This window comes from Corvus brachyrhynchos, unplaced genomic scaffold (genome assembly GCF_000691975.1).
Source record: "Corvus brachyrhynchos isolate BGI_N302 unplaced genomic scaffold, ASM69197v1 scaffold169, whole genome shotgun sequence".
NCBI lineage: Eukaryota > Metazoa > Chordata > Aves > Passeriformes > Corvidae > Corvus > Corvus brachyrhynchos.
Window position 1 is genome coordinate 747,400 of NW_008240030.1, and position 14,549 is coordinate 761,948.

The 14,549-nt window shown below is 39.3% G+C and overlaps 1 protein-coding gene across 2 annotated transcripts in view; it reads left to right on the forward strand.

Moving 5' to 3' along the window:
• NELL1 (neural EGFL like 1) overlaps window positions 1-14,549 on the forward strand; it is a 294,743-nt gene that overhangs the window by 69,467 nt on the left and 210,727 nt on the right. For both annotated transcript variants that reach the window (XM_017743660.1, XM_017743662.1), the window contains exons 7-9: window positions 2,203-2,337; window positions 3,150-3,252; window positions 7,077-7,150. In XM_017743660.1, coding sequence (XP_017599149.1) covers window positions 2,203-2,337; window positions 3,150-3,252; window positions 7,077-7,150 — 312 coding nt within the window. The remainder of the gene's footprint in view (window positions 1-2,202; window positions 2,338-3,149; window positions 3,253-7,076; window positions 7,151-14,549) is intronic.

The window sequence follows — 14,549 nt, forward strand, 5'->3', positions numbered from 1 at the left end:
GAGAGTGTGTGCATTATCCTGGCAGTCCTCTTACTCAGCTGACATGCTTTGGACAGGCTGGATCCGAATGCGAAATGTGAAGCTTTTAGTTCAGTTTTCTGCTTGTACTGTGAAAGGGAGGCAATTATTTTGAGCCCTGCTGGTGGTATGAGCAAGTTCCAATTATGCAGTGTACTGAGTAACTTGCTTTCTCTGATGTTAATTATAATTTTGCTTGCTAGTACTTTATGAGGGGAAGCAAATAACACAGTATTTGTACTGCAAAGACTCTGTGCTTTCATAAAGTGGTGCTGGCATAATCCTTCATTGCAAATTCCTTTTCTGTTACAGCAGTCCACTGACTGTTTTGTTGCAGTTGTTTCCTGTTGTCCAGGAAAAATGCATGCAGAAGGAAAGAAAATTAACTTGGTAGACAAATGCAAGTTACAAATGGGGAGTCTGCAGGGAAGCATTAAGATTTGTATCTGCCTTTTAAGTCCTAGCCACAACAGCTGCAAGTGGTACTAATGGAGATACAAGTATATTTTGTGGGGATGATGCATGTCAAGGCTTTGCAGGGCTGTGCAGCTGCCCACAGAGATCCTGTTTGGCAGGGCAGGTGGTCAGAGGAGGGCTTGCTAATGTACAGCAGCGAAGATCCCTACAGATCTGCACCAACAGATGCTGAGCACGAACAAGATGTTTTGAGAAAGTGGTTTGGTGTCTAGTTGTTGCTTTTAGGCTCCTCTATATCCAGGATTTCATCCTCTCTCTCAATCTGTGTTTGGTTACAGCTGTATCTTGGCATTGAACAGATGAGCAAGTGTTGTTTGCAGTGAATGTGTACGTGCAGTTTATAGAAATTAAAATTATGGAGACTCAGGGCTGGGCTTGCCTGGGAAGGAAGTATCTGGCTACTGGTTTCAGACTCAAATAATTTTAGTAGCTGGGAAGCTATGCAGAATGACAGCAGGAAAGGAAGGTTCCCTCCTGCTTGGGCTGTACCTCTCCTGAGTCTGGTGGGCTCGGGATGGGACACAGGGCCTATGTAAGTGCTCCAGCAAAGCACTGTCTATGGCAGGTTGTCACAGAATGCTACAAAGGGAGCATTTGATCATGACTTGTAGCAAGCTAACCACCCTTATGTCCTCTTCTTACCTATGTTTGGTAAAGACATATAAAGACTAATAAATTCTAGCATTTAAAACTTATTTTATTTTTGTCATAATTTGAATTAATTCTGAATCTTTCCAGTAGATATCTTCAATTGATTTAATCTTGTGTCCTTAAGTAGAGACACACTGTATGTCAGGGTGTTAGAATCTGGCTAAAATGTTAATTTGCTGCAGGAGAAAAGGATTGTGTTACATTGCAGCATTCCCTACTGCTGTGCTAGAGTACTGTTAGTTCCTCTTTAAAAATAATGGCTAAAATAATTCATGTGGCTTTAACAATCTGCTGAGATCAGTCTGGGCATCTCCTGCACTTCTCTGAGTGGAATATAACTTCTTTTGGTAAATTATGAGCCTCCACTAGGGTGTGCTTTGTATTCAGATGTGTTTGTTACATGAAGACTTCCAGCACAAAACTTTCTACTGAGTCTTTCCTTGCTGGAGGTGAGAAAGGTTCAAGCTTGACTTTGATTAAAATCAAGAAAAATTAAGCAGCTGAGTTCATTTATGGACTAGGCAGTCTGGTTTATTTGCGTCATGGGTTTATACAGCCAGGAATAGTTCTATGAATCACAAAATTTTCCATGTAAATTTTGACAGTCTGTTTTTTTTTTTTTATTTATTTTATTTTTATTTTTTTATTATTTATTTTGCCAGAAAAAACCCCTTTATTTAACAGAGACCTGTCATCTTTCAGTTATTTGGATGGGCAGGGAAGGAATGCACATATTTACTGCTAAGTATTAAGCTTGTATTTCTGTTCTAACAGCAAGGCGTGTTCAGAGCTAGCCACAAGTTCAGGGTTTACTCCAGGAGCATGGTTTCTCCATTGATCATAGTGTGGGATGACCATGATCTAACTCCATCAAAACCTGAGGAATAGGATTAGTTTATACCTGCTGATTTCCTGGTTGAGTGTTTTGAAGACTGTAGTCAAAGCTGGTTTGGCTAAATATAAGTATACTGGTTTTTGCTTTTTTAAATAATGTGTTTAGTGTGTTTTTAAATAATGTGAATTGCAAAAATCTCATCAAGTTACTTTCATTTATAGTTAAATTATGCAGAAACAAGACTGAGTCAATTGGAAGACTGTCATTGTGAGAAGACTTGTCAAGTAAATGGATTGATCTACAGAGACAAAGACTCATGGGTTGAAGATGATCACTGCAGGAATTGCACATGCAAAGTAAGAATTTCTGAAGAGTTTCAAGGATAGGATCTAATGGAAATGTGAAAATGGCCTTTGAATACATAACGTTCACTCTGAGAATTATTATGTATTTAGTATGCATCTAGTGGCATTGTGGACAATAGAGAGGGAAATGGTAAAATAAATAAAATTTTGACATTGCTTATTTGTAAGCTTCATACATAAAATCTGCTTTCCCTTCACAATACTTTCTTATTTGTTCTAATTGTAGCTGTGAGGACTTGGGGTGAAGGGGTGGCATTGTGTTTGGATGGAATTGTTTTTACTGCAGTAGCTTTTTCAAAAAGGAGGCATTATCTTAATAGTATTCATAGATGCTTAGTTGCATCTTGCATGGTAACTTGCAGATTTGTTTTCAGCATTTATCAGAATGAAGAATACAAGGAACAGAAAGAGAATTAGTATGTAAAACTTATATCTTTGAAATTATTTGATAAATATCTGAAGAGAGCCTTTGTTTACTCAAGAAAATAGAAGCCTGATTGTTAAAAATCTCAAAGACGATTGGAACAGCCTACAGAAAGTAGGGCTTATGTTCTTGACTTATGTTTTTCAGTTAATGCAGTTTGGGACTGGGGGGGTAAAACCAGTAATGTATCAAAATGAGGCAGTTCACCTTCAGCTGCATTTGACTCATCTTGTAGCTGGGTGGGATTAAATTCGTTAGTGAAGGATGTGTTTGTAATGCAGAATGCTGTTTTCATTTAAATAGTTTTTAGTGTTTTGTACAAAGTATTCACTAATAGCAGTGGCAGTAGTTGAATTTTGTCTTAAAATCCTTTGCTTAGAGTGGAGTTGTGGAATGCCGAAGGATGTCCTGTCCCCCTCTTGAATGTCCCCCTGATGCCCTCCCAGTGCATGTGGAAAGTCAGTGCTGCAAAGTGTGCAAGGGTAAGTACATCACTCAGACCTCTCAGTTTTGCCTTCTATTTCAGCAGAATTAAACTTGTCCTGGCAGCAGGCACATTTTGTAATGATTTTCAGAGGTCCTGGTAATTCAGGTAACATGAGTCATAGTGGCAAACATGATTTAAGAAGAAAATAAGTAATTGCTGAGAAATGAAGAAGCATTGCAAATTTCTGAGGTACTATTTTTACCTATTGTTAGTGTAAAATTATTCATCCTGTTGGCGGCTGGGAAGACTGACTTGGTTCCAGTTTGTATCTCCTGTTGGTGTTGAGGAGCATCAAGCCTATGGTCTGAACTTTCTTTTGTGATGAGTAACTAACCGAGCTGTTATCTTTTTGCCTCTCTTTTATTTCAAGTTAAAAGGCTGTTCTTCAAAATAAACTTGACAATATCAGACCCAGGCTTAGTATCACTGTGTGGAGCCGTAGTTTGCTGTAATTAATTTCAAAATAAATTAATGAGAAGAAAGAAAAGCTAAGTAAATTTTGTGATCGGTGTTATTGTCAGCTTTCAGTTCCTTTTTCTGGAAACGAAATCTGTTAAGTAATGTTCATGGAAGGAATATTCAATATTTGTTACTTTAATAGTAGTGCAAGGAACAAAGACAATTTATGTATTAACATTTTAGCTGTATACTAATGCCAGTCGTACTTAAGAAGCACAAATTCTCTTTCCCCTGATCTGTTCTGGAAGATGAGTAAACTTCATGCATGAGCCTTTCAATAATTTATTAAGACAGGGATGTTGAATTATTTTAGGATTTATTAGGAAAATAATAACACTTTTTTAGCATTCTGTCACCCTTTCTCAGTCATTGAATTCATTAGTTCTGTGCACAAATATCCTTTAGCTGTGGTCTTGCACTTGCTCGTTTCTTACGTAATCTCATTTCTCTCAGCTGTATGTCAGCATGAATATTCTGCATACTAAAAGGAGTTTATGAACAGAGTACTTGGGTGGTAAAATGACCATGCTGGCCTGTATTTCTTTGTCTCGAAATATTTTTATTTGTAACAGTGAAAGTCTAGGAAGTTTTTTCATGAAACTGGATGCAGGCACAAGAGTCAAAATCTGACACAAAGAAATTGGAAGGCACAAAATTGTAGATTCAGTGTATACCCTCATGAGTAAACTGTTCCTGTTATTTGTAAGATGAACAATCAAACTTGCCTTTTGTCAGTGATTGGCACAAACTTGACTCGTTATTCTGACAAGAACTCAGCATGTCAGTCAATGGGAAGAGATGTATGGAAGTTGATTGAAATTGATTGTAAACGCCAGCTCCTTGACAAAATGATGTGCTAGGACCACAGTTAGTCACCTCTAGGTAGATAGTAGTAATTGCAGAGGTTTTCCAAAGAGCTGCACTGCAGGTGTTATTTTCTCTGTGCTTTTTCTATTTAGCTCTGATAGAACCATCAGTTGTAATTTGCTGTCTCTAGGGATTATTGAATGGCTGGGTTATTGGGCACTTTCCCGTCTTAGCTAAGGGTTAATGAGCAAAGTAGCTCTAATGTCTGATGTGTTAAGGGGTTTAGGCAGTTCAGTTTTGATCCCTGCCACCTTGTGTTAGCATTTCAAATAATATTTGGCAAAAGACTATAATTTTGTTTTAAATATCATTTTTCTGAATCAGACATTAACTTGCTTTCTGGTGTGTCCATTCTTGTCAGGAAAACAGACAGAAAGAAAAAGGAAATGTCTCTAGTTCATATTCTCCTAAAAATAGTTACTGGGATTCCTAATTTAAATGAAGCTTCCTCATCTGAAGTTTTCTTCAGAAGTGAGATCACAACAAGTCGGGCATAAAAACTAGGGCAGCTTTTGAAAAACAAAGAAAACTAGGATACCAAAAGGAAGAAGCCTGTTTTAAAATGCTTTAGTGATGATGAGAACTGAGTTATCCTGAAAATCATAAATCATTCTTTTTTTTTTTTTTTGGAAGAAATGAGCATTTTCACAAAGAGTCATTAGAAGCAAATTGATGTCTGAAGGTTCATGAAGATTGATCTAGCAGTCTCTTTTGCTTAAAATTTGGGAATCAATCTGGTTGTGACAGTTGCTGCTGTGGAACTATTGGCATCACCTGTAAGAGGGACACACTTGCACCTGTGAGTGCTTCCCTTACCTGGGCACTCAGGAAGGAAATTGAGGTAAAACAGTCCTAGATAGTGTGTCTTTTGAGAACAGACTGTGAACACTTGCACTGTGCATGTGGCTTGACTCTGCAAACTTTTGAAGTTCAATTGCAACATAGGATTCACATCTTTTAGCTTTCCTTTCAGGGTCCCAGGTCAGACTTTTACTGGCCAAGTACAGAAAGAGCTGAAATGCCACAGCAGAAAGTTATTTTATCAGTGTTTAGCATTGATCTGTGTTGCTGCCTGTTCTGAGCTTCCCCTCCCCCTCCCAAAGACATGTGCTCTGAGCTCCTTTGTTCCAAGCGCGGGCAAAGCCAAATGTAACTCAGACTCTTCAGCAGTGTCTGATTGGCCGCTCACCCCGGGTCCGCCCCCAGTCCTCCCCTTTCCCCTTCTCCTAATAAAAGATGGTCGAGGGGAGGCAAACGCTCTCTCTCAGCTCAGCTACTTTCCTGTAAACATCTCTGGTCGTGTGTCTCATTTGAAGGCTTCCAACTGCAGGGAATTGAGCGAGCAGGGAGCTATATTTCTCCCTCTTTGCTTCTGCTGATGGTATTTGCTCTGCAGCTGATTCAAGTACCGATTCTAGAGCTACTAAAGTGCTAGATCGCCCTTGCTACCTCTCAAGGCTGCTCGAGGCTTTCTAAGGCATTGAAATACAAGCGCTAGCCGGTATAAAGCTGAAAAGATACCTTCCACAGATCTGGCTAGTAATGTAGGGTGCTTTTATGCTGGATACTTGATTTGTGTGAGATCGTAACAGTCCAGCTGTTCTCTTTAATTGATGGATTTACTGTCCTTCTCTGGAATTGGAATTTAGCCATGTAGTTGCATGGGGACTGTGATAATTCCGGTCATAATTGACCAAGCTGTTTGCTCCTGTGGCCCTGCTGCAGGTTGCCTTTTTCATGGTGGCAGTAGTCCTGAGCTAGTCCACTTTGCCTTGAAGTGAATGAGGAATGATCATGTGTTCCAGTCTGTTCATTTGTGGAGCTGCTTGTCTTTGGCAGAAGGGTCAAAACTTCAGAGAAGAATTTTGTAGTAGGAGCTCTCAGTTTCTTGGGAAATCTGCGTATTTCATGTGTGCTTGAAGAATATTTTTCTGAAACAGATTTTTGCAGTTTGTTAATTTGGTACAGTCATTCGCTGCATCTGATCTGTTCGTGCAGTCCTCCAGCAAGCTGAAGAGTTCACCTTTGTGCCCACAAAAAATGGGAAGGCTTAATTGAAATCTGTGCTTGTATTATTCTCATGATGAACTGTACTCTAATAAATGTCTCCAGTTCTTGAAGTGAGTCATGAGGACCTCTAGTAACACAAATACTGTAGCTACTCTACGCGATCTCAGTAGTGAAAATATTTTCTATTGAATGGTAGGGAGTTTAGTCCAGGACACATTGTCTATGCTCCTATTCCCTCTCTTTAGGTTGGGTGAAGATGCTACTTTTTCTTAAAATGAATTTATTGTTTGTTACTTTGTTTGTAATTATATGTGATACTGACTTCTGATGAAAGCAAAATGTATCATATTTTTAAAGTATTCATATTTTTTTCAGTGGATGTGAATACTGGTTTTACTTTCATGTTATACCTTGCATTTATTTGCTGCTTAAATACTGATTTAATTAATTTTTAATCTCCCTCCTCCTTCTCTCGAATTACAGCCAAGTGTATCTATGGAGGCAAAGTGCTAGCAGAAGGTCAACGAGTATTAACCAAGAGCTGCAGGGAATGTCGAGTAAGTTTCAGTTGCATAAACTTTTCCTGATTTTAAATGTATCTCTGGTGTTCAGAAGTGACAGTGTAAACTTAGTGCATTTCTTTAGGCTTCCTTCATGCAAATGTGACATCTGTTGTCTTGAAAAGGTGACCTTGAAGTCAGTGAAAGCCACAAATATGAAAACAAGGCAAGAATATGACCCTTGCAGGATAAGAAAAATATGGGCAAAATTATTTGGAAAGATGTTTTCTCTTATCTCTGCTTTCATGATCTTTAGGAAAAAAGTAACAGCATCTTGACCAAATGACTTGTTTCAGCCAAATTGCGAAAATTTGAAGCAACCTTCGTGTTATATTGTTTGAGTTACTCTGTATTTCCCCTAGTATTGTTTAAATTATATATAGCTCTTCTAATAGTTGAGGTAAATTACTGAGTATTGGAGCAGACTGAGGTCTTTCTTGGCAAATTCTTAACATTTGGACTATGACAGTATTTAAGAACACAGGTGAACGAAGGCTGTGTTAGATCCGTTCAGGGAGTGTTGGTGAATGTGCGTATAGGAAAAGATTACATTGATCTGGTTATTGTTGTGCTTGGAGCTGAGTGTACAGAGTAGCAATTTCATGTTCACTAATGGAAATGGACAATAACTGGCTGCAGATGTTGTGAAAACAGCTTGTTATGCAGAATTACTTTGCTATTGTTACCATTGAGCTGTATGGGGTGTTCAGCACTGCGTATACAAATACGTGGGCAAGGTCGTTGCCTTGGAAAGCAGACTAAGATGCCTGTTATTTATAATATGACATAGAATGTTTATTGGAGAGGGGGAGTACCTGTATGAAATGAGAACAGGAGTGTTTGCACATTAAAGTGAAACCAGAGAGAGTGACCTGAATTATGTCTGCGGAACTTCTCTGTGCTATAAATAAGAGCATTATATTCATCATTAGGAGTATGATAATACATTCATGAAGATTAACAGCAAATACCAACCATCAAATACCTGTCATTAGGAATGAGTAAAATAATGGAAACAGCTTTTGTATTTTGCTTATTGTAAAAGGAAAATGATATGGCAATGTTAATTACTGTAACATTGCAATTGGTATTTGCATCTTAATGGACAGTATTGATAAATATTCAAAATGGCATCCGTGAATGTAACACCATAAAAAAATGTTTGATGCATGCCTTCAGAAAAATCCCAACAAACTGAAGTTCTTTCCACAGCTGTGCTTCAAGAAGATATTAAACCTCACTGTCCTGGGGAGAGTTTTTAAGAGGCTGCTTGCATCTGTTTCTGTGGGGTGTTGTGTCTCCATGCAGGAGGTTCATTCAATATGTCTTCAGCATGACCTCTTAATCTGACCTCAGTTAGGAATGCTCATTAGATGAAAGATGAATGGTGATGAGTCAAACTGTGGCTATGTCACTGTTTTCTGTCCTATGTAGACAAGGTGTCGTATGAATAAAGGAAGGACTTTGTCATAAGGGAGTACCATACCAAATTTAACATGATTTAATTTTCCAGACTTGAAAAACTGACATCAAGTTTCAAAAGCTGCTGATCCATGAAGGAATATGTTGGAGGGTACACATCTACCATCAGTGTAATAGTGTTGATAAAGATGACTTAAAAATCTTTGTAGAGGAGGATATATCTGTAAGTGGGGTAATGTCAAAAAGATTAAGTTGAAATTTCACATTTCAATTTTTATTTGAAGATAGATTCCTTATTCTTTGCATAGGTACTGATACAACCTTAAGAGGCTTTTAACTTTCATAGTTTTTTCATCTAACAAAAATAGTACTACTACTGATGGATCCAGCTAGATTAAAGATTTTCTTTATCAGGCTGAGAGACCTTTTTTTAATTTTTGGAAACTAATCCAGACTAAAAATATTTATGATGCATATTCTCTTAACCATAAGCACAGATGTTACTCATGAACAACCACTCCCAGCTGGAATCCTGCCCACAAACACTCTCTAGATGAATCTACAATGATAAAATGAGCACACCGGTATTTCTAACAATCACAGAACAGTCCAGATTGGAAGGGACCTCTGGAGGTCATCTTCTCCAACTCTCCTGCTTGAGCTGGGTTACCTGGAGCCAGTTGCCCAGGACCACATCCAAATGGCTTTTGAATATCTCCAAGGATGGAGACTCCACAGCTTCCCTGGGCAGCCTCACACTGGGAGAGTGTTTCCTGATGTTGAGGTGGACCCTGCTGTGTTTCAGTTTGTGCCTGTGGGCCCTGGTCCTGTCAGTGGGCACCGCTGAGAAGAGCCTGGCTCCACCCTCTTCACGCTTTCCCTTTGGGTATTTTATGTGTCTGTAGGGTCCCCTCTGAGCCTTCTCCCCTTCAGGCTACAGTCCCAGCTCTCTCAGCCTTTCCTCCTGTGAGATGCTCCAGTCTATATTTATGCTCATGGCCCAAGGCTGATCTCTCCCCAGCTGTTCCATCTCTGTCTTGTGGTGGGAAGGCCAGAAAATGCAAGTGTGTATGAACTTCTGGTAACTGCACCTTTTTGCATTCAAAAAGTGTTTGATTTTTTTGCTGGTTGGTTTGTTTAGGTTTGTTTTTTTGTTTTTTTTTTTTCGGTTTTGGTTTTGGTTTTTGTTTTTGTTTCACCAGTATGGTGATGTGGGCCATGAAAAGTCAATGGAAAAATTTTTATGACTTTTGTTGGAGTGAGAATTTGCAGTTGAGCAGCTGCCTGTGAATGACATGATGCCGTTCATAAACAGACGACATGCTTGACAGCAAAGGGTACAAAAATAAATGCCTCTTCATTAATGCTGGCAGCAGGCAGTCACACTGTGCCATACGAGATGGACAGGGCCCACAGCTTTCAGGAAGGTGGACTAAAAAGCTTTTTGTAAAGTGTGAGGAATGAGACAACTCTTGGTTCTTAAATAAAATAATTAAGAACAATTTATTAAAAGAACAATCAGCAAAAAAAAATTCCAAGTACAAAACAATTACAAAGCCAAAAAAAACCCCGGGTCTGCAGTGATTAGAGACCTTGTTGGCCGAACTGGCTCGGAAGTCCCAAACCAGAGACCTTACAACACTGGGTGACTTCAGCTCGCCCAAAGTCTGAATGGTAAAATTGCCTTTTGAAAGAGGTAGAGGCCTGTACTCCCAGCACTTCACCACCAGCTAATCTGAGGTGAAAATGGCCCCTCTGATCTGGTGTCCAGCAGTTTTATAAAGTCTGGGTCCCGCCCATGACCGCCCAGTGTCCAGCCTCCATGGTCTTGGATGATTGGTGGTGTCTTGAGGTGAGGTAATCTCAGTCTGCTAATGGCTTGCTGTTGTCTAGGGGAAAAATTGTCATCGACTCCAAAGGCGGGAAAAGTCCTCATTAAAATTCCAGGTTGCCACGGTGCTCAGTTGCCGGCCAACAGCCGCGTTCTAAAAATAGCTCCCTGCAGTTAGAAGGTCTCCTTTTTGGCAAAACTTAACACTCACTCAAAACTTACAAAGGTTAAGAACACTTGGTAAAAGGTTTAAAACTGGGCTATAAGTATTTCAGAGAACTCTTAAAACCAGGGTAATTAACTTGGACACATACAGCAATTAAGACATTGTGGGTTTTTACACTTTTTAGGGACTAAAGAGGGGACCAAACTTGTGGAACTTTATTAACAAGGGACTTTTAACGCGGAATTATATAAAACACTTTAATCAACTAATCAGGGGAGTAACTTTGGAACTTAATAACTGTCCAACTGGGTTGATGGGTAATTTGAATAAGCAATAATTAAGCAATTAACAATTAAAAGTTGAAAACACTTAATGTGCAAAGGCCAACACTCCATTTCATGTATGACATAAAGGTAAGGAATGATGTGCTTCTTAGAGTGACAACTAAGGCTGCTGTTTGAAACTTTGTCCTGAGAGACTGATTAATAACAGCTTGTTGTGCCTTAGGAATGATATTCCCAGGTGTGGTGCTCTCACTGAAACCATGTCTCTCTCGCTTCCCCTGGGTGGGATGGAGAGGAGAATTGGAGGCACAAAAGGTAAAGATCACAGGTTGAGATAAGAACAGTTTGCTGGAAACAGCAATGAGATAAGAAAACAAACAATAACAGCAACAATATTAATAGCAAGAGCGTACAAAAAGAGGGTGATTTAAATGCAAATAATGCTCACTGACCAACCCGAAGCAGCATGACCCCAAGAAAATGAACAAAAATGGATGGACCCCCCAAGCCCACGTTTTTCCCAGACCCAGAGCCACACCCACCTTCTTTTCAGAAGGGAGAATCCCTTATTTCTGCCCCCCAGAGATGATGAGTGCGTTATAGAGTAACAACCTGGACAGGCCCACACAGCTCCAGGCTCTGCCCCCTCATGGCTACTGTGAAAAAACAATTCTGTCCTGGCTAAAAGCCAGGATAGGGTTTAACTAATCTACACAATCAAACAGAATGATCAAACCTTCAGATTCACAAGGATTTATCCATATGATTTTTCTTCTTTAAAGACTGTTTCTTAAAGACAAAACAGTAAAAGAATTCAAATTTTTATGGTTTTGAGGCAATACATACTGGTGTCAAGTTAGCAGTAGGGAAACCTGAAGTAGCTCTTTACCTGTATGAAGTGTCTTCCATATAGACAATGTTGTCCTTTATTAGTATTTAGTATGATGAAACTATAACTTCAAGTGTTTTTCAACTGTAGAAAATTAAAATAATTTGTTTTCCTGCTCACCATAAATTAAATGCTTTCAGTCAACAGTAAAAGGTCTTGATTAGTAGCAGCAGCTTAAGTGGAAATAGACTAATAAATCTTCATTTCTCTTCATATGGATTGTCTCCAAATCATGTACAAGGCAATAACTTTTCATGTCTAATCTGCAGCTGGTCTGTGATTAAATGAGAAACAACACTGAAAGTAATCTGTAGAGTTAGTTATCAATTTCATATCTCACAGGTTGAGATAAGAACAGTTTACTGGAATCAGCAAGTAGATAAGAAAATAAACAATAACAGCAACAATACTGATGACAAAGGGTACAAGCAAGAGGTGGTCGATTCACAGGGAACAACAATACCTGACTGCTCCCTCTCCTACCCCACCACCCCCTCCTCAAGTTGAGGTGGTTATAGAATAACCTCCTGTCCTGGCCATGCCCCTCCTGGCTGCTGCAGAGATCAACCCTGGCTGAAACCAGGGCACAGCTAAATTCAGACAGGAAAAAAGCCCCACCAAAATAGCCTTATCTGAAATCTTGCTATTAATTTTCAAAGCCAGTCATGTGAGATGAGCTGTTTGTTGTTCAGATTTTCACTGCATGTCACTGATTAAGTTTAAATCCAATCCTTTTTTTATGTACTTACCTTTGTAATTACAAGAAATTTAATTATCTTGTTGTAAATTTTTGACTCCAGATCTCATTCTTGTGGATTGTATGTCACAGCTGAAGCCTGATATATTTATTCCAGAAAAAAAAAGTCTTTTTGACATCTATTTCTGTTCACATTCTATGACTGCTACATATGTGAATTGAATACAAAAAGGAGCAATTTTGCTAAGGCTGCCTGAAGCCATAGTTCTGAAGTGTGAACTCTTCTTATCTCAGTGGATAAAATCTGAAATCTGATGATGATAATTCTTATAATTGGATCTGTACTAGTTTATAACAAATTGATTTTAACCCAACATGGAAATGTTTTAATTGTTTTAAAACTTAATTACAAATAAGTTTAATTTGTTTTCCCAAGATGCAAATGCTGCAGAAAATAGGAAACGTAGGGAAATAAAATCTTACTGTTGTTAAATTAATGGAATTCTCAATTTGTGTTCTTTTATCTCCTTGTGAGTCACTAAAGAAGCTGTGAGCTTGGATTAAATTTGTCTTTAGCTTTTTGACTCATCCTGACACTCATTTGACTTTCATACCATTTCTTGCCATGTTTTTTTGGCCAGATTTTTTGTCAGTCAACACCTTTTGTCCGTATGCTGACGTCATTTACTCTTTCTGCTGTAATTGTCCTGTCTGAGCTTAAATAGGCAATGAGTTACAGCCAGAGCTATTCTAGCTGGTTGTTTGATAACGTGATAGTAAATGATGGCTTGGTGTCTGGTTCTTTTATCACCTTTGATACTGCAGTTGCACAGGCAACCGTGGGGGATTCCTCCCTTTCCTTTGTGGAAGTGAGATCAGGAGGAGACCTAATGCCTCCATTAACTTCACTGTTCTTTGTGGGCACTTGCTCTGATGATGTGTGCTTTCCATGCTGCTGTAGGGAGCTGCTTTTTCTTACAAAAAATAAGAAAAGCAGATGCCTGTGGGGATTTTTTTTTAGCATTATTTTTCATGACAGCAGCTGATGCAACTTGCCAGTAAAGGCAATTGGCCCTGCTTAGCCTTAAGATTGTAGTGTCAAGGGCAGTGGCTGCAGAATGGTCAGATTTGCATTCCCTGTGTTGGCTTCACTTCTCAGCTGTAAGTCTTGTAGGCTGCTGGGCACTCCAGGCACATAACTTGTGCCTTGTAGACTCAGCAGGCATTTCCTAAGTCTGTAGGGCAGTTTGATGCTGTGAGAACTCCTTCTGGAGCCTGGAGGGACATAGCTGAACTGGTGTGGTGAGGCAAAGCGGCAAGGCTGATTATCAGCAAAGGTTTTACCTCTGCTGTTTCTGGCACCTGAGCCGGTGCTTTGGCATGGTGTGGCACAGTGTAGTGTAGATAGGAAAGCAAGCTTATACACTGAGGTGTTTCTTCATACAGGGTGGACTCACAGGTAATTTCTCCTCAGATTATGAGAATGATGGCTTTAATAAAGTTTTGTCTATTTTTTGGTATTGGTTTTCCTCTGCTTTCCTAGACCTGGGTGTGTTTGGATCATATTTTTAAAGTTGTCTCTGCCATCATGATAGCTGGAAAATGAAATTTCTTTGTTTGAGGAAAGCAGAAATTGTTACTCCATCTTTTCATTCCATGATCAGAGATGTAATGAAAAATATTTTGGGAGGAGTGGGGACAAGACTAACGTTAAAAAGGTGTTTTGGCAACATAGCAGGCTGCCTGCTTTTTTAGTGGAGTTTCACAGCTTGGAAAATGAGATTACTCAGGTGTGGACAGTCCTGTGGGGTAGTTACTGTAGGTTCCTACTGAGCAAAAATCCTAGTTCTTAATTTCTGCTCCACTTGCCAGTTCTCAGTGATGGCATAGCTGCAGAAGGGGTGCTGAAGTGCTGAACAAGTAAATTATGGTATGAAAAAGGCTAGAGGGGGGGGATAAGGTAAAAGAGGAGGCTATTTTGGGACAGGATTTTAAGAAACAAGGAACTAAAGAGCTGGAGAGCTGTTTGGTGTGGAGATATAGTGAGGCTGATCTGCTGGGTGGGAAGAAGATGGAGTAAAATTTGGTGCAAAAATCTCCCCATGAA